Raw genomic sequence first — 25,015 nt, forward strand, 5'->3', positions numbered from 1 at the left:
AAATGACCAAATACAAATGTCTGCCACTTGATAAGCACAAATCCTCCTGTTACATGTTATTTTATGTAAACCAGCAAGAGCTTGCTGAAAGAAATTATTTTGCCATGTCACATCCAATTCCTAAAAAGTTATATTACACCTCTTTACAGAATATGACTTGCTCGATCTTCATGCACGTAAGGTAAAAATATGTTGTTCCGTATACAGTTTAGTCATGTGATGGCCTGTGTCCTTTACTGCAGTGTCATTTGCAACACAAGAAGCAATGTGGATCAAATATTCCTTGAAAAAATCTGCTTTCAACATTTACCAGCAACTTAGCCACTGCCTTATCCATTTTATAAAGCCTACCTAGAATATCTGATAAGACACCATTAGATTTATTCTGTGATAACAAAAACTAATTTTACATTATTAAAATATTAATATTTTTATTTGTACATTTGCTATTAATACTAGCAGTAAATCAGAACCACATTCTGAAAGCTGTAGTTTTCACGTGCATCTTCGTTTCATGTTTTTCATTTGCTCTTTAATTATAAATGTTTGCAATGTAATTTGTGGTACAAATATTGTGACGTCATCGGTCATGATTGTGACCAGACATTTGATTTTGATACTTTTACAATTTCCATTATGTAAAGGAAGAGTTCTTGACAGCCGAACATTGCTGGTGTAGCTAATTCAGTCACCACATATACTGCAGTCAAGGGAAGTGATTCATGAGCTAAATTGTGAACAAAAATGAACTTTTTGTCTGCTATATCTCCTCTACATAGTCAAACAATAAAAAATGCATCATTTGTTTTAAGCAAGTCTTAGACTTTACCTAAAATGGTTCAACTGCAATTACCTTTCAACAGAGAAAAGCGTTGATGCCCACCCCCAGTGTGATGTTTTATATATAGAAATACTGTTCTGCTGTTACCATAGAAATAGTTTAAGATCACAACAAAAAAATATTGGGGAATGTAGGGAAGATTTAACAGCATCTGTTAAATTTTGCTTTCAGTGCACAAAATACCCTCAGAAGTAAAAACAGTCAAGCCTCTGTTCATAGCAAGTGTCCTAACAGGGGACCTAGGGATTGTCGTGACAATGTAAAGTTGTGTAGATCATGGTCATTGGATTGCACACAGGGCTGTGGGGAAGTCTGGTCAGCAACAGGAGGGATGTCCTTCCTGTTGGAAATCTTTGGTGCTGCCACTCCCTGAGAAAGGGCCAGAAAAATAAAAGCATGGATGATTGATAGCTGTCTTATCCAGCTCTTCTCTGGCTACAAGTCTCACACCGTTGGAAGATGGATCCTTAAGATCAACTTTCCCAAGATCTGGGTCAGAGAATTCACTTCAGGGATGAACAGGAGTTACATCATTTTTTTGGGTTGGAAAGACTTTTACCCCCAAATCTGCCTCATTTCAGAGTTGAGACCTCCTCTGGAACAATAGCCTTTCCACCAAGAAAACTTCACATCACAAATATATACTGACATAATAGCTTTTCAAAGGAGTCTCTGTGTGACCAATTTGTATAAACAAGGTTTTTACCATTTCTGAGCAAATACCCTTGCAAATCGTCACATTATAGTGAGACTCCACATGCCCAGGAGGTCTTCTCAGTAGAAGCAAGTTTTGTTCTAAGTGTCTACATATGCATAAGGCTTCATAGTCAAAATTGCCATTAGTACAGTACAAATTTAAAATGCCAGCCCCTGAGACCATTAGATTCAGTAGCGACACTCCCATTAATTTTTATAGTCTGGTCTTGACCCAAGATGAATGAACAATCCCATAATTCTCAGAAAAACTTTCAGTACTTCCAGAACAAAAATCTTATGCAGTTCTGCTCTATGAATTACTATACTGACCTTTAACACTAATTAAAACTACAAAAGACAAACCACCTGCTGCTCTCCACAATTTCATATGTCACTCTTTGCATCCAAATCTTAAACATCCAGCACCTTATAGGTATTTTTTTTCCCCAAAAGTCTTCAAATACCTAACTAGTAAAGGAGACATTGATTTTTTTAAAAATGTAGGTTCAGGTCTTTCTTTCAAGCAAAGAGATGCTTATCATGCATTTTACCCCTTAATGAATACAGCAATTAACTTTTAGTGAGAGGCAAACGTTTAATCAGATTGGTGCATATGGATCCCCATGTGTATGCTCATAAATTTTTTTACAAATTTGTTCAGTCTGTACCTAGAAAGATCCGTGTTGACAATTTTACAATAATTTATATTTTTGGCACTCAGACCGAGATTACTGTGACAGTGAGACAATGCAGAAAGCAAGCTCAGTACATAGATGTATGGGGTCTGGCTGGGATGTGGTTGACTTTCTCCACAGCAGCCCGCATGGTGCTGAGATTTGAATTTGTAACCAAAACAGAGTTGACAAGCACACCCATGTTTTGGCTGTTGCTGGAGAGTGCTTGCACAGAGTGAAGGCTTCCTCTCTCTTTCACACAGTGTCCCCCACCAAGGAGTAGGCCAGGAGCGGGTGGGAGGCTGGGAGGGCACACAGGTGGGACAGCCGACCCGAACTGGCCAAAGGGATAACCCGTACCATATCACATCTTTGTGCTCAGCAATAGAAACTGAGGGAAAGGAGAAGGAAGGGAGGGGATGTCTGATGGTGTTTGTCTTCTCAAGTCACTGTTAACGCATGAGGAAGCTTTGCTCTCCAGGAAAGGAGGCTAAACATCTGCCTGCCCACGGGATGTGGTGAATTGGGATGGTGTGATTGTATGTGGTTTGTGCAGTGTCATGTTTTGTTGTGAATTGTTAGTTAGTTTGTTTGTTTGTTTTTTAAATTTGCATGACAGGGGGGCGGAGTACAGAACGAGCACATTAGCACTGACTGTGGAAAATTCAGCATCTGTCTACTTGTGGTATTGCAGCTGCAGGTGTGGAGGCCAGGCTGGGAAGCATGGCCTTTGAAGCTTTCCCTAAAAACAGGCACCAAGTTAAAAGCAGAATTCCCAGCTCGGGTGTCCGCCCTTGATCCCAGCTCCTCTCCTGAGCAGCTTGCTAGAAGTGCAGATCACCTGGATGGCAGCTCGCTGCACAGATCAGGGAGGGTTTCATCCCTGTGAGGTAAAAGCTGCTCCGGGGCATTTAAGCCACCCGCTTTCCAGACACCCAGCCTGGACCCCTGGGACTGCTGGTGGGTTTTAAAGGCATTATCCCCGCGCAGTGTGAAGACAACTTCCAAGCCAACTTTTTCACTTTGTTACAGTGACACCTGGTGTTGTACCAGAGCTTCTTTGAGAGAGACACGTGAGGACGTCCATAAACACAACTAGCAGAAATGCTTGCGTCTTTGCTCAGCCATTCGCCATATGTCACTGGCAAGCAAACGTGCCGATTTTCGAACACAAGTTTGGGGTTTTTTTTGGGCAATGTTTTCTTTGTTCCACATTCATTAAGTGAAAAAAAAAAAAGAGCTAAAAAGAGCTACATCCTTTTTTTTTTTTTTTTTTTTTCCCCTTACATCCTTAGTCTAGGCAAGGTCATACCTCTCATTTGTACGTGTATAGAAGTCGTACGGTGGGCAGCAGAATCACATGGGTAAGGCATCAGAGTAGGATGTAAGAGTTTTGGGTTCTGCCGCTCGTCTCTTGCTGGCCTTGTAGCTCCTGTGACCTTACACATTTACCCTAACTGATTTACACAGTATTCTCTGGAACAGCGACTGCCACACGGATGTGGGGCCCTCATCTATAATGGGGTACCAAAGCACTCTTGTAAGCTAAAAACACACACATAAAAAAAACCAACCCATCCTTCAATGAAAATATGTCAAATATAAAGCCCAATGGACTATCTTGGTATTAAATCAGTTAGGGAAGATATATTTAGCCACCACCAATACAGTTTACTCAAGATCAGTAAATCAAGCTCCCTTGTAACACAACTTACCTTTAGGAAGGAGCAAAGCACTCCCAGCTGCAGAATAACACAACCCAGCGGTGGTGGTGTTAAAGCAGGAGCTTTGTGCAGAACATTGCTACGCTCAATAGTGTAACTAATGGCAAACACAGCTTTAATATGAAGGAAAAAAAAAAAAAGTCATGAAAACCCCCTCAAATTACAGAGCTAAAGTGGCAGTAACTCTGTATTTTGTCATTCTGAAGGTCTCACTTCAGTTCCAGGAATGGGTTTCTTAATCTGAATTATTCTTTTTAGGTAACTTCCATTTAGGCCCCAGGAGAACAAGTACCTTACAGCATACTGACTGTCCATTACAAAGTTTCATTTAAGTTGCTTTCCTTTTCACCTAAAATTAAGAGAACTCAAACAGTAACAAGGTATTTCGTTCCTTGGAGCCTGCTTGCAAATCTCCTTTAAAATGCTAGGGGGCAATAAACACTAACTTCTTGTCAGGCTAATTATGGTAAAGCTGTAGGTTTATTATTTGCGGTAATTTCCATGCACATTACAGTGACAGCTGGAGACTGTGAGGATGAAGAGAGGCAGTTGCAGCCTGTGTGAACCTCTGTATTTCCATACTCACAAGCTCAGTGCCGTGTTTGTTTCAGTTTGAAGCTTTTTCTTCTTTTTTTTTTTTTTTTTTTTTTTTCCCCCCCCTTCTTCTTTTTTCTTCTAAATGGCTTTTTTGACAGACCTGGCTTGGGCACCCTGCCTGTCACCCTCAGATATTTGGCAAAGAACCCTCTCTCCATTTAAAGGCTAGAGGCATGTACATTACCCTTCCTTTTGAGCCACACACTGTGTTCTCATTAATGGCAAGCAAAGCATCTCTGCTTAGTGGGAGAACAATGCACACTTTTAATTCCAGCCTCTATAGCAGAGAGAGGTCTGCACTGCCACGCGCTCGGAGTGGCAGGGGACAAGAATGCCCAACGGGACGCATTTCTGAAGTGCGCTGGGTGAGGGCTACAGTCCTTTTTTTGTCACAGCCAGTCAGCTGCTAATGTGGTTTTTTTGAAGTATCGTAGACAGCCATCACCTTTCTTTGGTCTCCACAGACCTTAGAGAGAAGTTCAGCAGTAACGATGTGAAAGAAGCCACTAGTTGAATGTGGTGATCCCAAACATAATTCTTTCTCAATGCAGAGAGATCCACATAATGTCAGTACTACTTACACCCAAATGCAACCTAAGCTAATACAAAAACTGGAAAAAGTAGAAAATTTTCTGCTGAAACAGAGCAAAAACAATAGCTCTGAAGTTCCAGTCACTACATAGTTTTGAGATGGCTTAATGCTTCATGTAACACTTCCCTAAAATAGGAAGATTTTGGCATAACACCACCAGTCTGGCTAGACATAAATTCCTTATGGTCTTCTCAGAGCATAGGACTATGGTTTTATAACATAAAGAATATATTATGTCTTTTCCCCAAATAAGGCAGGTACAAGCTTGTTCCATTCTTGCAGGTTCCATCACTAACTTATTATAAGAAGGACTGAGCTAATACTGAAGAGTTGTTATCCTTTGAGAATAAGATATTAGCCATTCCCAGAGAATAACTTTTTAAATCTTTGTCATGTAAGCAATAGCAAATTTCCTGTTGATAGAAGAATAGACGTAGTCTGATTTTATGGGTTTTATTTTGCCTTGGAAATGGAAGGCTTAGGGTTATTCTGCATTTCTTTACTATAAAAAAAAAAAAGATACTGTACGGCCCTTTTATCCTTTTCCCGAAGACGTGCGGCCTCATTTCATTTCACATACATCTCACAAACATCACTACTTTGAAGCAAGCAGTTTGGTTTATGGTTCTGGCATCAGTTCTGTTGCTGATACTGGGAATAACCCAGAATAATCTATTGTTGCTGTCAGTCAGAGGCTGTATCAGCTCTCATTCAAGCTAGCAGCTTCTACAGTTCTATAGTGCAGAACTACACACTGTGGGACAAAGAGAGAAAATAACCCTAAAAGGAACAAAACAGTCAGGGGACAGAGTAAAGTCTATGAGGAAAAAAAAAGAAAAAAAAAATTAAACTGCTGCACGTATAGCTTGCAATTACTGATTTAATATAAATGCTACAAGTTTCACTGCTTCTACATATGCTAATATGTAAACTATGGATACTCATTACAGATTCTTTTCATACATTATGTCACACTTGCTCATGTAAGATTTACGAAATAGCAAGCCAAGTGCAAGGAGCATAGCTATGACAAACTGGAGACTCAGAAATGCAAGCTGTCCTAAAAAGAGATTTCAGGTGATGCTGCCATTCAGGGAGATGCCTAATCCATACATTTTTTTATACAAAAACATGGTCTTCTATGTTGCAGTTTTAAGAAAAATATTAAAATATTTGGTTTCATATAATAATATAAGTGCTTTCAAAGCACTTCTAGTTACGAGACTACACCAGACCCTTTTAACTTGGGTTTCTAAAGCTGTATCAAAGTCAAATGAAAGTACAGATACTACACAGAGGTGAAATTCAGGTCAAACCTTAATGTGTTGGATGTGGTCTTCAGCCCCTGTTTTCAGATCCTCAAACTCAAGCTTCTTATTGGTGACTGAATTATGACTCCTATCCCCACTATTACAAACAGTTGTTTTCTCACTGACTTCAGCGGGAAAAAAGAGAACTCCTGTCTGATTGCATCTTAACTATTTTAGAGGCTCCGCCAGGAAAATCTGCTACCTGAAATATGCCAAATATTTCATTTCTAGTCTGTTATAGGTCATTTGTCTGAGAATGTGTTATCAATCCCTAGACAGATCTACCTGACTTCGAATACTAGTGTATTTTCAACTGGTTTGAGGTTTAGAAACCCTACTTTACACTCCCACTGTATGTGATGAGAACACAATATGCAGGGCACATAGTTTGTTTCATACACAGTTTTGTCCTTTAACAGCTTTCAAATAAAAGGTAGGCAGAAAAATGAAGTGAAGCAGATGCTGACAGCGTGCATGACCAGCTCCCTAAGCATCTGATTATTAAGAATGTCTCTCCCTGCTACTTAAAAACCTTTCCTCATTAACTCCGTAAGTCAGCCTGATGCTTCCTATAAACAGAGGTAGTTTTGCATTTTCCACCAGCATCCGTTTACTTGTGAGAGCTCCTGAACAAAGAAAACACATATAATTGTAGGGCTAGAGGGTTACAAGGTGTCTCACTTTTGATTACCTGCTATATTTTCCTCTTTTTCCTTGCTAATGCTATGATTTGCATCTCAGCATCCAAGTACATGCCCATTATAGTGAGAAAACAACCCATCCTTTTCCTAATTAACCAGTGGTTCTATAAACCTTCAGAGGCTGGTATTATTTCAGTACTTTAGAGGAAGACAGATTAATCAGTAGCTAAAACAAGAGCAGAAGAGCCCAGCCCATGCGAAACTAGAAGTAACTCATTGGGCAATGCTTTTTGTATAGCCTGATAGTTCAAAACATTTGGTGATAGGATGTTTCAGAGACGCCTGTGAACTTTGACAGAGAAGATCTGACAGAGAGGAATTATGCTAGGAGGCAGCACTGTGTCCATACTGGACTCTCCTCCTACTGCAATGAATCCAAGACCATCCTAAGAAATCCTTATGTATGGGAATTTGTTTTTCCGGAAATACATACAAGTCAACAGTGACAAGTTCTGACAGCTCAAGCCTATGATAAGCATTTCCCCTTGTGAAGTGCGAATCATCTTGCATGCCTGCTGACAGTCCATTATCTAATTAATTACTGTCGGTGTTGAGTCACACTAAATGAGAATTGGTAACACTCCTGAGGACAATCAGTTAACAGGAATCCAGCTGTGTCAGCAGCATCACCGCATCTCCTTTATTCTTCAGATGACTAATTATTAGCATCTGTCATTCTCTTATTCAGTAATGTATTTGGTAAGGACTCGCAAGGTTCAGTTAAATTCTTGAAACTCCCGATCAGTCATCCTAGACCTTGCATCTCAATATCCTGCAGGCATGATGGTATAATTATTTCCTTTCTCTTGAAGTTTACAAATGCAAATTCATTATTCTTTGTGAAAGAAGAGTTAGCAACCTTTCAAAATCTCAATTAAAAACTCTTAAATATACAACTACCCTAAAGATTTTCTCAGAAATTTCTTTGACTACTTTTCATCTCCTTCCTTTTTTTTGTTTTCTCACCTAGATATGATTTTACTGAAGATCAGTATTTAAAGGAGTTCTGTTCCTGCATAATCCTCTGTTCAACAAGTTCTTCAGAAAAAAACCCAACTTTCTTGAAATTCAGACTATTACTTAAAAGTCTTCAAAAAATAATATCTTACTGTAATCACAAATATGTTCTAACTTCAGGCAAAATCAAACCAGAAAACTAAAATTGTTCCTTTAATTCCTGTTAGAGGTGTCTTCAGTAAATACAAACTCCTTTTTCCTATGACAGCAAGTGTGCCTAAACTTAAAGTTAGCAATTTTGCAAGCTGACTCAGAACCACCATTGTACATGGTTTTAGTTGCAGCAGTCCTTCCCAGCAGTATATATTTTAACCACAGTTACGACCAAAGACAGAACGCTTGCCGGAACCAAGGGCTGTCTTCAGAGAGGTTGGACTAACACCAGCCAGACACCACTGCAGCCACGCTCACGCCAAAGTTTTATCAACCGCAGTATCAACTGCCCACCTAAACTCCCAACAGAGGATTAGCGGTGTGACACGAAGATGCTAACTTTAGAGGACTTTCCCTAATGTTTGTGTTTTGTTGCTACACGTTGCTTATCTGTGTGGCACGGCTCTTCCCCGGTACTGACAGCTTGTGTCACCACTTTGAGAAGAGGGCCCTTCCCCTTATTTTCTCATTATACAGCTCCTACCAGTTCCATGACACGGTTTCCTATCGTTTCAGGATTTCCTCTCGCCTTTGGGCAAAGGGCTAGGCCATTACCTAATTTTTCCAAGTGGCAGAACATTTCCCGTACGTATGTCACTTTCAAAAGCTGAGTTCACTTTTGATGACACTCATGGTTTCCCCTTCAGAGACACCCTTTCTGAAGCTAGCTCTAGATTGCTCATTAACTCCCCCTTACGCTCCCCACCCAGTCATTTGCAGTGCGTATGGGGGATATTCCGTGTTCACTCTATCAATGTCAACTGGCAGGACAACAGGTGATGTGACACAAAGTCAGACGTCACTGCTGTCCTGCTGGGAGGACTTATCTGTCAATGCAACGTGACCTTCAGACCAATTTCCAGTCACTTCTAAACACCAAACAACCTCCTTTTCTGCCATGAAGCGCCTCTCAGTGCTTTGCAGCTTCAATTACTCTTCCAAAACAAACCACTGCCCTTCTACAAATTTTAAACTTCTGAATTTCTTATTTTTTATTAGTTGCAGTTAAGTGAAAAAACCAATATGTTTAATCACAAAACTAGTGGTTTAGCTTATAAACAACACGTTTGTTGAGTAGAGAGAGAAAGGAGATGGGTTGTTTGGGTCATCAGTTCTTGTCCTTTAGGACTGCAAACAATTATGTAATAAGCAACTCCAGAAGGAAACATAATACCACCCAAACACTTAGTGAACTTTAGACTTTGTCTCAGTGAAAAGCCACAAAAGTCATGATGCATCACAACATGGAACATGTGGTTGTGATAACATGTGGTTATCACAAAACACTTAGCAAAAATCTACCTATGCAAAACCCCCTCAAAAAAAAGAAGAAACCAGAAAGCAGATTACTAGTCCTTAGAAAACATTAAAAAAGCATGTTTTAGATATTAAGATACAAATTTACAAATAGTTTAGAAAAGGTAAAAGGTTGTTTTAATGTACAATATGAAACTGAAAGACAAATCTAAATAAATAAAATGTAATAAAAGACAAAGCTCATTCTTACGGCCTTATGTGTAGTGATAAGCAACTACAGTTAAGAAAAAACAGTAAGAGTTCACTGTTCCATGACTGATTACAAGAATTTTGTTGTTGCCGGTTATTGCCAATACTAAATAATAAAGCTGTCCTTTAAATCAGAACAGTTTCTAGGCTATTGACTGCTGAATGTCAGTACCCCACATCTTGCTAACCAGATTTTCTTTTAAGTTAAGGTCTGCTACAGCAGCCACAGGGTAGCTATCTCCACCCAAAGGATAAAGTTTCAGTATTTTACCCATGGCGGGGGGGGGGGGAATAATCCCAGAGCTAAAGTCCCTCACAGTTTATTTGAAAAAGGTAGTTTGGGAATCAAATTTTTCTGTGCCCACTACTGCAAATCAGGCAGAACACCAAAGCGGATGTGTAGCTGTTATGCGGATAGTAAAAATGGCATAGTATATCGTAATAGGTTAAACCATTTAATTACTAGGACGTACTTCTTCAGCTTTATTTATAAAGGTAGCAGAAAATACGAAAGAAATCAAACCATCCTGATTCCCAAAAAAGGACAGTTACTGCAAATTCAGTTAAGTTCTTCCTAGAGCTTAACCTACATTGAAATAACCCCTAAAAAGAACTGAAAATCAGGAAGAGAGTAATTATATAAGCATGAAAACACTTGTGTAGTGTTGTGCTACCAAAGCAAACTACATTAGACCTGCAGTGAAAGGAAAAGAAAGCATGAGACCTGTTATGAGAAATTCTAAAAAGTCTTCAGGTTTTTTTCTTTGCAAAACACTGGTGGTAACAAGGTCACAGGTTTGTAATGCATACTTATATGTGGCAAATAAGCATTAACTACTCATGAACTTTACTGGTGGTGACGATTAGGCCCTTTTTTTGCACAGAAGAGAAACAACAGGCATAGGGGTAACAACCACTTGGTATTTTGACCGTGTTTGGAAACTCACTGACAGAAGTTGCAAGTTTTTCCTTCAGCAAACTATTACAGCTGGTTTAGCTCTTCCTTTTTGTGACAAGACTCTCTATTCATTCTAGTTTTTCATGTATCTTTCCAAGTGGCAATACAACAGTCGCTTAACAATGAATTTAGAACAATTACTTGAAAAGGCTTTATTCCAGAGAAAAAGGAAGTTGTTACTTGTATACAAAAAATAACTCTGCTTAAAGATTCAATTTCTGAATCTTTTCACAAGAAATTCTGCTCTTAATACAAAAAAATATTTTACACAATCCATCTGATGAGCATGCCAACATTTATATGAAAGGACCTGTAAGGTTTTCAGAGCAGTTTAAGACAAACATTGGTTTACGAGTTCTGATTGCATATAGTCTCTCACATAAACTCAACTTTTTAGATCTCTGTCCTTTCAAAATTCATACTTCTAAATTGTTCTTCAAGCACATCAGAATCTTCATCATTGTCTGTACTACTGAAGTTTGTATCAAAATCCAGCTCATCCTCCAATCCACTGCTCTTTTGGCCATTTTTAGTAGTCACACTCTCAGTTCTGTCTTGTCCTTTATCAATCCTGCAGAAAGCAAGAGCATATTATCACCACCCACATCTGGAATTTATTTTTCTCTTAAACAAGAATGGGATCATGGGTAGAATATTCCACCGGGGACGGAAGGAGGCAGGGATGTGGGGAGGAGGAAGAGAGGGACAATAACCTAAAGTTTCTTTCATGTTGAATAGGAAAGAAATAAAAGACAGTAAAGGAAAAAGACTTGGTGAAGAAAAGAAAAAAAAAATATATGAACACTTTGACCAACTACGCAACCACTGGCCAGTTGTCATAAACTAGCAAATTAATATAGGATGCTCAATAAAGAGAAAACTCTCTTAAAACAATTAAAAAAAAAAAAAGCTTGCTAAATATATTGCGGTAACTGTGCTCAATATCAGCCCTTGTTTAGTTTTTCTGTTCACTAGTAACTGAATCACCAAATGACAGACAAAACGCAAACAGTAAATTGGCTTATGCATATTTTATGGTGCTCTATATCAAAATCCATTCTGAAGTGCTTTGTTCCTAAGGAAGATGTGCCATTTACCCTTTGGTATTAAAATAAAGTGTCTTATCCAAATAATACTTTTTTTGGGCCAGCCCCACTAACATCAATAGGCATTTCACCCCTAGCTTCAGCAGAATTGAGGTTTCCTACTGATTCCTGTCAGGATTATTCAGAATATGGCATAAAGTACAACAGCTTCTTGGCAGTTTCCAAACAAGCTTTATTAAATGGGGAAGAAACAGTGCAGTACTGTTTCTTGTAACTATGTAACCTATGAGCTACTTACGGAATTACTATTTCTTCTTCTTTTCCACATTTAGCACAAATTTCTAGTTTACCAGCACATGGTCGACAAATAATATGGTAAGGATCTTTTACAGTCTTCTGGAGGCACTTCACACTGTGAGGAAAAAGAAAACATGATTTAAAAGTATCCATGGACACTTATTAAACATTCTGTGTTCAAAACCAATATAGATATACTTTTCAAAAGTGGAACAACATGTTACAGACCAGTTTCACATGAAACAATTAGTGTTTTAGCAAGCAGCACTATCAAAATCATCGCCTGTATTCCCTCTCCTTTAACTTTTTCAGGAAGAATGGAAGAACTATTAAAACAAGAAGCGAAGAAAAACATAAAATCAAGAATTTTTATATTTAAAGTGACAAAAGAAACCTTTCCATTAATTTCAGTAGGTAGTTTCACTTTAAAAGCTATCTAACTTCTTCTTTTGGTTTAACAATAAAAGAAAATAAGAATATGGCATAAAAGGTGCACACATTTTACAAATCAAAAGCTTTTGAACTTTTCAGAGGAAAATACAGCCAGTGCTGGACTTTGCTTCCTATGAATACAGGCCTGCACAGAACTGTATTCTGAACAAGCCCAATCTAATTATGTAGAGGTTTTTGGCTATTCTTTTTCAAGATATGATAAAACTCTGTAGATTAAGTCAGTTTTAAAATGCTATGGCTTAACATTCAGCTGACATTTCTAAAGCCTCACAGTTTTGGAGAACAGAACCCAGAACCATATATCCCATGTAACACAGCTGTCCTAAAAGTCACTCCTTCTTGGTTCCTCAAGTGCTCAAAAGTCTGTTAAGAAAGATTTAGCATACAGTTCTGAACAATGGATTTGCAGACTTGGCTAAAACAGGATGAAGAAAAACATCAAGTGTTTTTGCATGCCTTATAAGGAGAGATGCACTAACTAGCATCTAGCAAAATAGAATTTTTACTCGCTTTCTCAAATCTCATTCTTAAGCACTATAACCTTCTCCCTACAATCTTCATCTAGGCTCTGCTGGGCCTTCATTATTAAGATATGCAATTCCTTACAGCTTCTTAAAAGCTGTAAAATCAAAAGAATTGCTGTAGGACACATTTGACAAAAGCAAAGCCTGAACTGCCTAGTGTTTCTGGTCTTCCCTCTCCCCCAGGAAAACCTTCAGTTAGATGTCACTGGAAATATCTACGTAATTTGGGGGTGTGTGTGTGTTTATTTTTTTTCCTTTTTCTTTCTTCTATGTTCACTTACATTAGTATTAAAAACATGCCTACAGCTCTTCCCAGCCATGTCACACCAAACAGGGGCACTGTCAATGCAAGACAGATAGACCTTTTTTTTTAAAAAAAAGTTAAATATGTAATAATGAAATACTTGAAATAAAAGTAAAATAGGGATAACTTGTGATTGTACTTACAATCATAATTTTGAAGATGTTAAAAAACTAAAAATAAGTTGGGGTAAAAATAAAGGGGGAGAAGTCCTCCATTCCCATTGTTTGTGATGTGAAGAACTATTTTTTTTTCCAAAGTCATATTTTTAATGTCTACAATGTGTTTACTTCACCTAGAAGTTCACCCATTGAAAATCTTCATAGTCTTGCCCTTTCAGAACAGTGGCCCACTCCATCATTGTACTGCTGTAGGCTGGACTAGAAACTACCACCTCTAGAGCTAGAATGGTCTGCAGCCTGATTTATTTGTGCAAAAATAAGACAGAAAACATCACATATTCTGTCATAAGCAGCTGTCCCACAATGCCACTTTTTCTATTTCCAATGTTTCTCTGATTTACATGCTTTTTAACTTATTTGTTGGGTTATTTTCATTCCTTTGAGGGTAGGGAGAAAAGAAGTAAAAGAATCAGATCTACCATCACATGATTTGTTACAGCTCGTTACTTTCAAACAGGATGCACATAGTCATTTGAGAAAGAGTTAAGAAAGACAAATCCCAGCTTTATCTGTCGTGAATAGAACCCAGAATGTTTACTTTGAGAACCAGTGAGATTTCTACCCAATCAAGTTATTTTTCTTACATGAAAGGTTGAAATTGTTTATTAAAAGCAAAATATTTGCTGTATGAGGTTTCACATTAAAAAGTAAAACTTCTCACAAGTGGGAGATACAGTACAAACAGATATTACTTCCCTTTTAACCTACTGAAAATCAAAATAAAATACACCACCATTCAGGGAACTGTACACACATACATTTACAGAGCCTCTTCAAGCAGTTCGTAAGTATTTCAGAACTATGCAACTGAGAATACACAAATGCAGAGCAAACTACTTTGACAAAGATGCCTGTATCATACAGCCCAGCTGTAGCTTCTTTGAGTTCAACGTTTCACTGTTGAAACACTGTCTGTGCCTGTAAGGTAAGACGTAAGGACCTCTGCAGCTGAGCAAGTAAGAAGAAAGCAGAGTACCCACTTCAGAAAATTAACCTGCCATAAACCTATAAATTATCGTAAGGTATTTATAACTTTTGTTAGGTACTTATCCAATAATACAGAACTGTATGCAAACAATGCAAAACATTTAATATTTAGGATTACAGTTTCATATATAAAAAGAGAGAAAATGCAAAGCAGTAACGAAATGCATACATTGCAAACGTTTTGTAGGAACTGAGGCCTCAGTAATGTCTTTGTGAATTACGAAAGTTAGAAGTGCAGATTCCTCTCATATTGACTTGCAACGAGGCCTTGGAAAATTGTGTCACAACTGGTTCAGCTTTGACTTTTTGTTCAAGAGGATACACAGACAGTTTTGGAAACTTACAGGCCCAGAGTTCAAGCCTTTCAACAGCTAAGAGGGAAGCAGTTGCTTTTCCACTGTGCTTTCTTTTCAAAATTTTAAGATAAAAGACTAATGAATCAGAAAACTAACATTGCATATATATTGTCATTGTAGACTCCAAATTTGGAGAATGGGATATAGTAGCAGCTACTACTTGTGAGTTTCCAAAGCTAGAATATTTTCCAAAAAGTTCACAAACTACACTGTCAGCAATTAACACAAAGTATGTTAACTCACCATTTTTTAGGTTTTGATAGTAGTTTATACTTGCTGAATTTTACCCGCCACTCCAAGATACCTTTGCAATGTTGACACACTCCATCATGAAGCTTAGCATTTATTTTCTGAATGAATAAATAAATAAAAATTAAAATAAGAATACATTGGAAATCTCCAACTTTTACGAATATATCTTGCTTAGAAAGTATTTCCACCCATCACGTGATTAATACAGTATTTAGAAAGATGTTTGTTTGATGTTAGCATAAGCATTTCACACACATTTACTGCTAGGAACTTTATTCAGTGGAAAGAGTACTGAGATAGTCTCATCCCTCAAGGTAGTCTTCATTATTATTATCATCATAATTTTAATATTATTAATAGTAGTACTTATTTATGTTATTATATTGTTGATAACAGATTATTATAGGTATTTTGTTTTTTCATCTCTATACATTTTACAAAGCATATTTAAGTAGAAATGAGCCCTGAAATACTGGGTTTTTTTCCCCAAAGAAGATAACTTGCAAGACTTAACATTGAATTTATTATTGCTCAAGCTACCGTTATACCACATACTTTAAGTAGCCTCAGGATTTTTTCTCAGATCACAATGAAGTTATTTGTTGTCAAATCATTCAATGTCTCTTTCATCATAAGATTCCTTTATGAAAAAGTAGTACATTTTTGCTCTCAAGTAGCTAAGATAAAATCCTCAAAATGGTAATTTAAACTATGGTATATTTTCAAGACAATGCAAAGTTTACCTTAAGATCTTCTACAACATTTTGTGTTTAGTTTGTGCAGGAATACAAAATGTCAACTGGCCAGTACTATTTCCACAAGAGAAGTTATTCTGAGATAGGAAGTAGTACCAAACCACACTGTTACCCTAAATAACAAGCAACGTATGTTGCTTAATCTGCACTAAACCTACTTTTATTTCTTCTCTACCTAAAAACGTCAGCAGTAACTTTATCATATGGCTGTGTGTATTCATTCAGACCTTTAAAAAGAGAAATTTCACAATTAAAAGAAAACGCATATAGCCAAAAAAAGTAATCTATTATGCCTTTTTTAAAACAGCTTTAAAATAGCTACCATACCAAAATCACATTATTAATATAGTCTAAACCACACCTATTTCTTAGAATACCTAAAAGTTCATTGGAACAGATTCTGCATTAATTTGGATCACAGTTTATGTTATTCTTTTACAAACAAACTTAAAAGTTCTTCTATGCATGCAGTAGCTGCTGAAGTAATTTCCTGATTTTATGACCCACAAGAGCTTCTTGCTACTCCACAGAGTTCTACTTCAATACATTAGACAAAAGAACAAGTCCAGCTTTAAAAACACAATATCTTATTCTATTCTGAAAACAATGTATACGGCAGAGGAAATGCTACTTATGAGTAAGACCATACTATGGGATTTGTTTTCCATTGTTTCCATTTTTACTAAATTTCAACCATTCCATATGAGTTTTCCTTTGGTGCGGTTAACCAAAGGTGTGGTGCTTTTTGGCTGCTTCAGTTAAAAGACAGTAAACTTTTTTCCCCAAATGATCCAATACAGACTTGTCATGTTAAAAAAAAAATAAAAAAAAAAAAAGAAAGAAAGACAGAAGGTTTTGCAGATTGCTTGAATATTGAATATAGAAAGCTCTGGTCTGATATCAGGCATGCACTATGAATTACATTTTCCAAGAAACACAAGTGTTTAGCTAATATGGAAACTTTATGAGAGAAGAAAATCATTGGTAAATTCTCAGCAGATATCTGTTAAAGGGCTGTCAATTCAAACTGCTGTCAGCACTGACTGTTCATTCTTTCAAAATTCAAGCAATTTGAAGATAAGCCTTCTTTTCAGTGCTTGACTAGCAGAAAGTAAGGCTCCAAGTATTACAGCCTGAATAAGCTTCTAATAACCTGCAAATCAGCCTGAACTTCCCAGTTCTGCCTCTCACTCTCCTGATTTGCATTAATTAGTAATGCAGGAAGGGAGAAAGACACAAACACTGTAATTTGTATTCCCAGGTGTTCTTTACTGTGATCAACTATTTTCAGTATTGCTAAGGCAGAACCTAATAAACGTCAGAAGACTACAATAGTTTAAGCTGAAGACAGCTGGCTGTCTTTCCAAAGGGAGTTATCTTCCTTGCTGAAAACTGCCTCCAGTAATTCCAGTAATATGTCCTGACATCACGGCTGGGGACAGGAGCCCTGTTACTAAGTGATGCAGGGACTGGCTCAGCAATGCGTAACACACTTGGAATGCACGAGGCCATGCTCAGAACTGCATGTGGCATAAACAGTGCAGAAGAAAAAAGTAGGAACTACTTTCACCTCTCATCTGAAGGAAATCCAAAGTTTGTCAAAGAGGCAGTCTTACTACAAATTCTGCTAAACATTTGCCATGGAACAAGGAAATATGCATAATTATTACCAATTAAGCTTTACAAAGCTCTTCCCCCTCCCAGTACGCTTATCATCTGTCTCCAGAATATACAGCAATCTTACAGTGCTGAACTTCTTTTTTATTTATGTTTTTTTCTCAGAAAAACAAAAACGCAAGCCATCCCAAATTCCAAAGATGCCTTTTCATGTTATTCATTGTAGAGATCTTCGCATGAAAATGTCACCTTACAGCAAGGCCAAGACAGTAGTCATGTGGCATAAAGGCTATATTATTGGGACTTCTTCACCTTCGTTTCAAACAACAAAGCCCTGCATCTTATCTGATGCCCTCATCCCAAAGACTAGTCCTCCGTCTACACTAACACATTGGTTCACCACTGGAGAAGGTCTTTAGAAGATAAGTAACACATAAGAAACTCTAAAGTAAAATAAAGTTAATGTAATTCAATTGCACAGTAACAATCATATTATCCACATAAAGGCAATGAATCTCTATCAGACTTCGTCTGTGTATTTTGGTTACTTCTACACAGTCACATTTGAACTGTTCCATTTTCTTGCTATGATCAGCAACACTTCAAATATCCAGTGCAAAGACACAGATTAAAAACATCAACCAAAACACTGCTGAAAAGTCTTTTGACACCAAATTAGATTGTAGCTATGAAGATCATATTTATGTGTAACTTAAAAACCTGATCCAGGCATAAAGATACCTAAATTCTCCAACCTTGTCACCTGTAGGACCACAAATCTTACACAGCAACTCAAAGAAGCCACACAGTACCTGCTCAGAAGGTAACTGGAAGCAAGACAACAGCTTTTAAGTTCTAATTTCCTCCTTCTAACAGGCACAGCACAGTCTCTTCCTCCCCTTCAGCAACTTCCTGTATTTTTTAGCCAATGTTGGCACTTCAGGTGTGGGGTGTTTTAGTTAATCATTGGCTCAGCACGTCTGAATGTGAGAGAGACTATGACTCTACAATCCTTCTACTAGGCTGTTGATTTAGCAAGTCAATAGAGAATGACGGATTGATGTAAAGCAAGCAAACAGGGAGACTTAAAGAGTTCAATCTTGTGTTTGCCTTCTAAGTTTACTTTGCTCAGAAAAAATGTCTGATACGTAGATGTTACTATTATTGAAACAGGTTGATAATTCACTGTGGTTTTCTACATTAAATTCAACATTTCCCTTGACCAAAAAAAAGTATCATATCACTTTCAAAAGCAACGCAGGCTTGAAGAATCAAAGAATGCTGTCGTTAACTAAAGATTTGGATAAGTTAGTTTTTAAGATTTTTAAAATCCTTAAAGAACGTGAGAGTAAGTTCTCCTAACAAACTGGAAGAGAAACTTTCCTGGTATTTCAGTTCCCAGTCAGAATGGGGAAGTTATTAGTTAAATCAAAGAAATCCCTCTGCTGCCTACTTTTCCTATTAACTTTTTAACGTATTTAGTACGTTTTTTAAACTTTCATATATTTGTATTTTCTTCCTTTCACCCATTCAACAGCTTGCTTTCCATTAAGGGTACAAAAAAACAACCACGCGAAGAGCTGAACAAGGTTTGTCAGCTTCATTATTCCCTTCCAACTTTTCTATCCAGCTTTTATGTAGGTATTTAGCGCTCATACACAAAACGGTGGTATTACTTGTGGACCAAAATGGTTTTCTTGGTGTGAGAACTACCCTGACAGGTTAGATTCTGTTTCTGTCACAGCAGTTTCTCTATTATTTTTTTATGCTCATTTCCCTGTTTTAGTCAATAGCTCTTTCCTCTTTTCTTTTGCCGTACTTCCTTCCAAGGACAAGTGCAACTCATCCAGTGCTTATAGTATGTCAATATATTCTCCAAAGAAATTACAGTTATGCAATACAGACATACATAAACAGTCTTAAAGTATACAGTCACAAAATATTCCATGTTCATATTATATACACACTGTCAGGTCAACAGCATCCTCCGTGTGTTCACATAACCCAGTATTAAATCATTTAACAACCCACCAAAAGCAGTTCAGAATGTATTAAACACATGCACCTACACCTACTAACTTGGCACATAAAATAATCCCTAGCTTAAGCTAGCATTAAAGCACTCATAAGCAAGATGTAATGATGGGGTTTCAAAGAAGCCTCACTGTCTGTTTGGAAGTTTCTAATTATGTGTAAACCTATGGGTATTTTGATTTACTCTACTGAAAGCAGACTCCTACTACTGAGCACACATCAGTGGTCTATTCTGCTGTAAATGAATGCAATGTCAATGCCATCCATAAACTTCCTTGTCAGAAACACAGGTGATACTGCTGCAACCAACAAGGCTCAATGCAGCGTTTCTGAATAACTATATAATTGTGAAACTGTCATACAAGAGACCAGCTTTTCAGGGTTCTAATACATATTTCACAGGCTGAAATCAAGTCCCAAAGAGCTTCACTTGCTCACACATTGTATTTGTACTACTTTAAATTTCATTTTTTACATATTTTCTCAGCTGTTTCTAATGTTAAAGGAGAAGCCGCTGTCTCACACACACACAGGGACACACACATGCACACACACACAGAGACAGCTGCACTCCCTCCGTCTTCGGGCTCGACCGCAGGTTTCCTGCAGCAAAGTCTCAGGTGTCAGATTTTACAAAAATAAGTAATTTAATTGAAAGGTACAACAATGAGGTCAGCCCGGGCTGGGTGCCTCCAAGAAGGGAGGGACCTCGAACAAAGAAATCCCTGGGCAATTAGACCCTTGAGATGTGTACAGTTGCCCCTCACGCTCTTCGCATGTCTCTTAGTCCAACGGTGACTTCTGGTCTGGGGTCTTCTAACACATTATTGGATTCTTTTTCTGTGTCCAGGCAGGCAGGCCATTGACCACTCTTATCTTTTGATTTGCAGTCTCTGCTGAGGGTTGTAGCCTCCTTATCTTCTGGTTTACGTTTCCTGTGTGCCTGCACTCACTGGCAGAACATGGGGAACTGAAAAGTCCCAGACTTGGGGAAAACACTATGAAAACATCAGTGTGTTATGGACAGTTTCCTCATACTAAAAGACTAAACACAGCACTGTACCAACTGCTAGGAAAATTACTATGAAAATTAACTCTATTGTGGCCTAAAGGCTTCAGCAAATGTAGCTACTCATGCTAAGTAAAGTTAGGCAAACAGCATAAATCACACCATATGATAATCCTAAGCAATTTACTCTAACTAAAACTTACTTATTTAAGCTAAACAACTAATATCTCTTAACACTAAAGAGAAGTTTATTTAACATTTTAACCAAAGCCTTCAAGTTTTCCTTACATCCATACTGGTTACACGTGGATGGCTTTAAGGGCCTTTTGTCCTTTATTGCTAAGGACTTTAAAACACAAGAAATGAAGACTTCTCTGAACCCAATTCCAAATGGCCATCTTGGAGATCAAGATGGTTAGCTTTTTTTAGATCAGTGACCATAGATCTGAAAGCATGCAAGTAACTGGCAAGAGAATGTACACACTTTGAAGGACTGACAGTCAACTCCCATCCTCTTCTCCACAAAGAACTGAACACACACACACACACACAGACGCTTGCTCTCTCTCTCCTCTCTCACCCCACCATGTCCCCCTCCCGAAACCAAGTTAGGTTACAGTCCAGAATGCCCTTCTGAACCCAGAATAACAGGGGTGGCTACAGAGTGGACTTTAGCCTACCAAGCCACTCTATGTTGCAGCAAGAACAGAAACTAACCAAACTCCAATACTGTTATCTGACAGTTCCAGCTGGCTGCTGGTTTATCTATATCCCCCCTCTGAGCTTCAAGTCACGATCACTGACTCAACCTTTAAGCTCTATATTCACCTGCTCTATTCCTACTGCCCTCCCACATTCTTGACCCAGCATCTCCACTGAAAGAAGTTAGTTAACCATACAGCCAGCTGAAGAAGTAGCTGACAACAACATGATGCTAAAGCTCAGGTTCAAAGTTAATAACCTCTGAAATTTAGGGAAATGCAGATTATCATCTGGGGCGTACTTAATGAGAGGAAAGAAATGGAGAAACAGATCAGTCATTTGGGTGTAAATATGAATCACTTTGTGGTTTACCATCTTATTACAATGGAGTTCTAAATGCTCTCATTGAATGCTATTTGCTTTCATCTCTAGAACTACTCAAGCTTCCATGTTGACTTATGTAATATACTTTACATAAAATGTATATTCATATAACATAATATGTATTCCTCAGCTCAGTGCTGCAAACAGCTGTTCTGGAATATACTATGTAAAGCAAGCACGCATAAACAAATTCCAAGATTCAGTAACTAACAACACAGTGTATCTTAACCTGTCCTAGCTCTTCCATCTTCAGTTCATCCTAGAATGCAAGCTTCCCCAGCACTGTCGTAGGCAGCTACCCAAATACAGTAGAGAAGCAGTGCACTTTGCTGCAAGGGTGTTCACCTCAACTAGCCTATCCCAGATTAATGCTGTAGGTTAAAGACTGACCATTAGACGAAAGACAGATGGATCTTTCAGCATGTTCTGCAAGTAATCACATTACGGTCTTTAACCATACCATCAGAAAATGGATGTCAAGGTCAGAGTCAGACAGAGAGCACAAAACCTTTCAAAAAAAACAGAAAACAACTGGATAGTGACTGCCAGCAGGGAAAAGTCAAAAGACTATTAGATCATTTTCCTCTGCAGATACTGCTTCTCTGAGAGAAGTAGCAGTAACACTGCAAATAACTACCTCAGCTCCACCCACATACAACCTGAAGCTACTGTAGTTAATATTCAACATTGCTAACGCAGTGCACAAATGCAGGATAAAAATTTTAAGCTAAAAAGCATTCTGCAGCCTTTAAAGATTGTATTACATTGGACAGAGCAGAACAGTAGTCAAAGATAAGCCAAATACCTAAAAAATAATATAATAATTTTTCAGTGATTTACAGGAGATCCACCCTCTTTCAGCAGCTCTGAGCATTCTTCTGATCTACTGAGCGGTGGAAAGGAAGAATGCCCTACTCCTCTATCAGTCCCTGTGATCAAATTGCTACTATTTCTTCCTTTCCCTCGTCACACCTTGAACATCTGTGGCACATCTGATCATTCACGACTGCACAAGACAGAGATGCAAAACTGTCATCATTCAGCATAGCCTGTATCTAAACTATGACATTAATCACCACTTAACTACTTTTCAAATTTCTCAAATAGAAGAAGCAGACCTAGTCATCATTATAAAATCACTGTGTAACCCCTAGCACTAGAACTTGATCCCTTAGCGCTAGAATTTGTACTTGAACATTTGCAATGTACATGTGCATTTGCCAAAAGAAAAATGCATTCTTTCCCTTTATCACACACTATATAACACCATAATGGGAAGCATCATCTTCAAGAAGCTCCTTCCCTGTGTTCAACGATCTCCATGAACTAGCAGGCACAGAGAGAAAAGAAATCATTCGCATGAAACAGAAAAGAAAAAGACAGAGCCCCATATCACAGTTAATGCCCACAATGTCTACACTGAAAAGCTTCTAAAAAAATGTATTTATTTGAGTGAATAGTACTGTGTAGCCAGTTTCATATGTGACAAAATATTTAAAAAGGGAAAAAAACCCACCATGTGGGTACTAAAATGATCACTTCAGTTACAAAACTGATGTCAGAACTCAGTTTCTCTTTGAAGACTTTTCTGATAGACTAACTCTCTAGGATATTTTTGTGTGTGTATGTGTGTAGAGGCCAGACAGGAAAATACTCAATCAGGGATCATGCAGTGACTCACACAATAAATAACACTGGTGCTACTCAGAGACCCAGGAAAGCAGCCTGTTCAACTTGCAGAACCAGTCCTACAACATCTGGAAAAAAAAACAAAAAACAAAAACCAAAAAGCAGACCCACAAAAAACCCAACCAAACCTCCCTCTGGTGCCATTGTTTTAACTTACGACTTTTTTTTCCCTCCTCTCAGCTCTTTTTGACAACCCAGTCAGGTTCAGTTAAAGGGATATTGACGTAACAGCAATAGCACCAGGTAAGCCTCTTCTAGAATGCTCATCTCGTCTTTTGTTCTATTCATCTCTTTCAGTTTAGCTTTTAAGACAAAACATCCCACTTCCGCGTTGTTACTGCTCGGGCACACTGCTCCGTCTTCATGCTCTCCAGCATTGCGATTACATTACCACAACTACAAGCACGGGGCACGTACTAAGAATATATGGTAAACCATTACCTTTTCCTTGCTTAGAAACAACGACAACAAAAAAAGGCAATGGTCTTTTGTCACAATAGCGTGAAAATATCAAACCATGATAATGCGTGTAGCAAAGGCACCAATAAAACAGCTAAAGATACCTTTATATGTAACTACTCAGCAACGCATCTTAAGATTTTTTTTAAAGCCTTAAAGCAAATATCAGTCTTTTTTAAGTTGTCTCAGAAGTAAGCAAAATGAAACTCGATAGTTAGTTGGACGATGGGGGGAGCTGTTCAAAATAAATTCTCAAAATGTTAAGATGTCTGAAGTAAGACCATGTAGTTACAAACTTTGAGACGACCAAATACCTTCCAAGAAGTCACATGGATAACATTGCAGGTGGAATGTTTACTTACTGCACTCGCTGCACAAAAGTAAATGCTTTATTTCAGTCTTACTACTAATAATTCCTTGGCTTAACGAGGGCCTTTCATGTCACAAATATGATTCAAATTATCACACAAGGCATTTGCTTATGCAACTGCCTAAGACACGGGGCCAGGTGACAGCTGACTGGAATGACTTGTTAGGGATTTTACTCCCTTGACACCTCAGCGAACGGACTTTTCAGACAGATCCTGGTCAAAGCTTCTCCACACGGCTAAAATGATGAGGTTTCTCGGTATCCGCTGTTGTACGACTTCGCTTGCGACTCCGAAGCTCTTCAAGCCAGCGGGCCGCAGAGGGACCGGCCGCCGCCGCAGAGACGCCTGCGGGCCCAGCAGGCCGCCGCACCTCCTGCCCGCGCTTTCGCCGCCAAACGCCACCCAGCCCCGTCCGCCGCTCCGCTCCGCCGTCTCGGGAGGGACTGCCCCCGCCTCACGCACCCGCCTCTACCACGCAGCGACCTACGCGGCCCGGCGCGCTGCCGGGAGGGGAGCGGAGAGGCCGAGGGGCCGGTGTCAGTGGCCGGTGTCCGTGTCCGCCCCGCCACCTACCTTGCGCCGGGCGCTGGTGTCGTACTTGTCGTTCCTGAAGGCGTGCGCGTTCTGGTACCGTTGGGGCCGCGTGCGCGACACATTCCCCTTCTCCGTGCTCATCCCCCGGGCAACCGCCACTGCCGCCGGCGCCTGCCCCGGAACCGCTCCGCGTCCCACCCTCCTCTCTCCCCCCCCGTCCCGTCCCGTCCCGTCCCGACTCGCCTCGCCATTGGCCCGCTGCCGACGTCTGTATCACCCCTCCCGCCCACCACG

General features: G+C 38.8%; 1 protein-coding gene across 1 annotated transcript; it reads right to left on the reverse strand.

Annotated features, from left to right (window-relative positions):
* Window positions 1-9,247: 9,247 nt before the first annotated feature.
* Window positions 9,248-24,917, reverse strand: CZH9orf85 (chromosome Z C9orf85 homolog). Its single transcript, XM_063320699.1, has 4 exons — window positions 24,761-24,917; window positions 15,159-15,265; window positions 12,114-12,227; window positions 9,248-11,340 (listed from the first exon to the last, which is right to left on the reverse strand). Exons 1-4 carry the CDS (start codon window positions 24,860-24,862, stop codon window positions 11,163-11,165), a joined length of 501 nt encoding a protein of 166 aa, XP_063176769.1. The 5' UTR covers window positions 24,863-24,917; the 3' UTR covers window positions 9,248-11,162.
* Between the last annotated feature and the right edge of the window lie 98 nt (window positions 24,918-25,015).

Source organism: Chroicocephalus ridibundus, chromosome Z, assembly GCF_963924245.1.
Source record: "Chroicocephalus ridibundus chromosome Z, bChrRid1.1, whole genome shotgun sequence".
Classification (NCBI taxonomy): Eukaryota; Metazoa; Chordata; class Aves; order Charadriiformes; family Laridae; genus Chroicocephalus; species Chroicocephalus ridibundus.

What these genes read in the sequence shown, in the direction of transcription:
- CZH9orf85 (XM_063320699.1), bottom strand. Translation starts at nt 24,862, where the DNA reads ATGAGCACGGAGAAGGGGAATGTGTCGCGCACGCGGCCCCAACGGTAC. An exon ending in CTATCAAAACCTAAAAAATG is followed by an intron (nt 12,228 to 15,158) that starts GTGAGTTAACAT and finishes TTTTCCTCACAG; the next exon opens with TGTGAAGTGCCTCCAGAAGA. An exon ending in GAAGAAGAAATAGTAATTCC is followed by an intron (nt 11,341 to 12,113) that starts GTAAGTAGCTCA and finishes TGCTTTCTGCAG; the next exon opens with GATTGATAAAGGACAAGACA.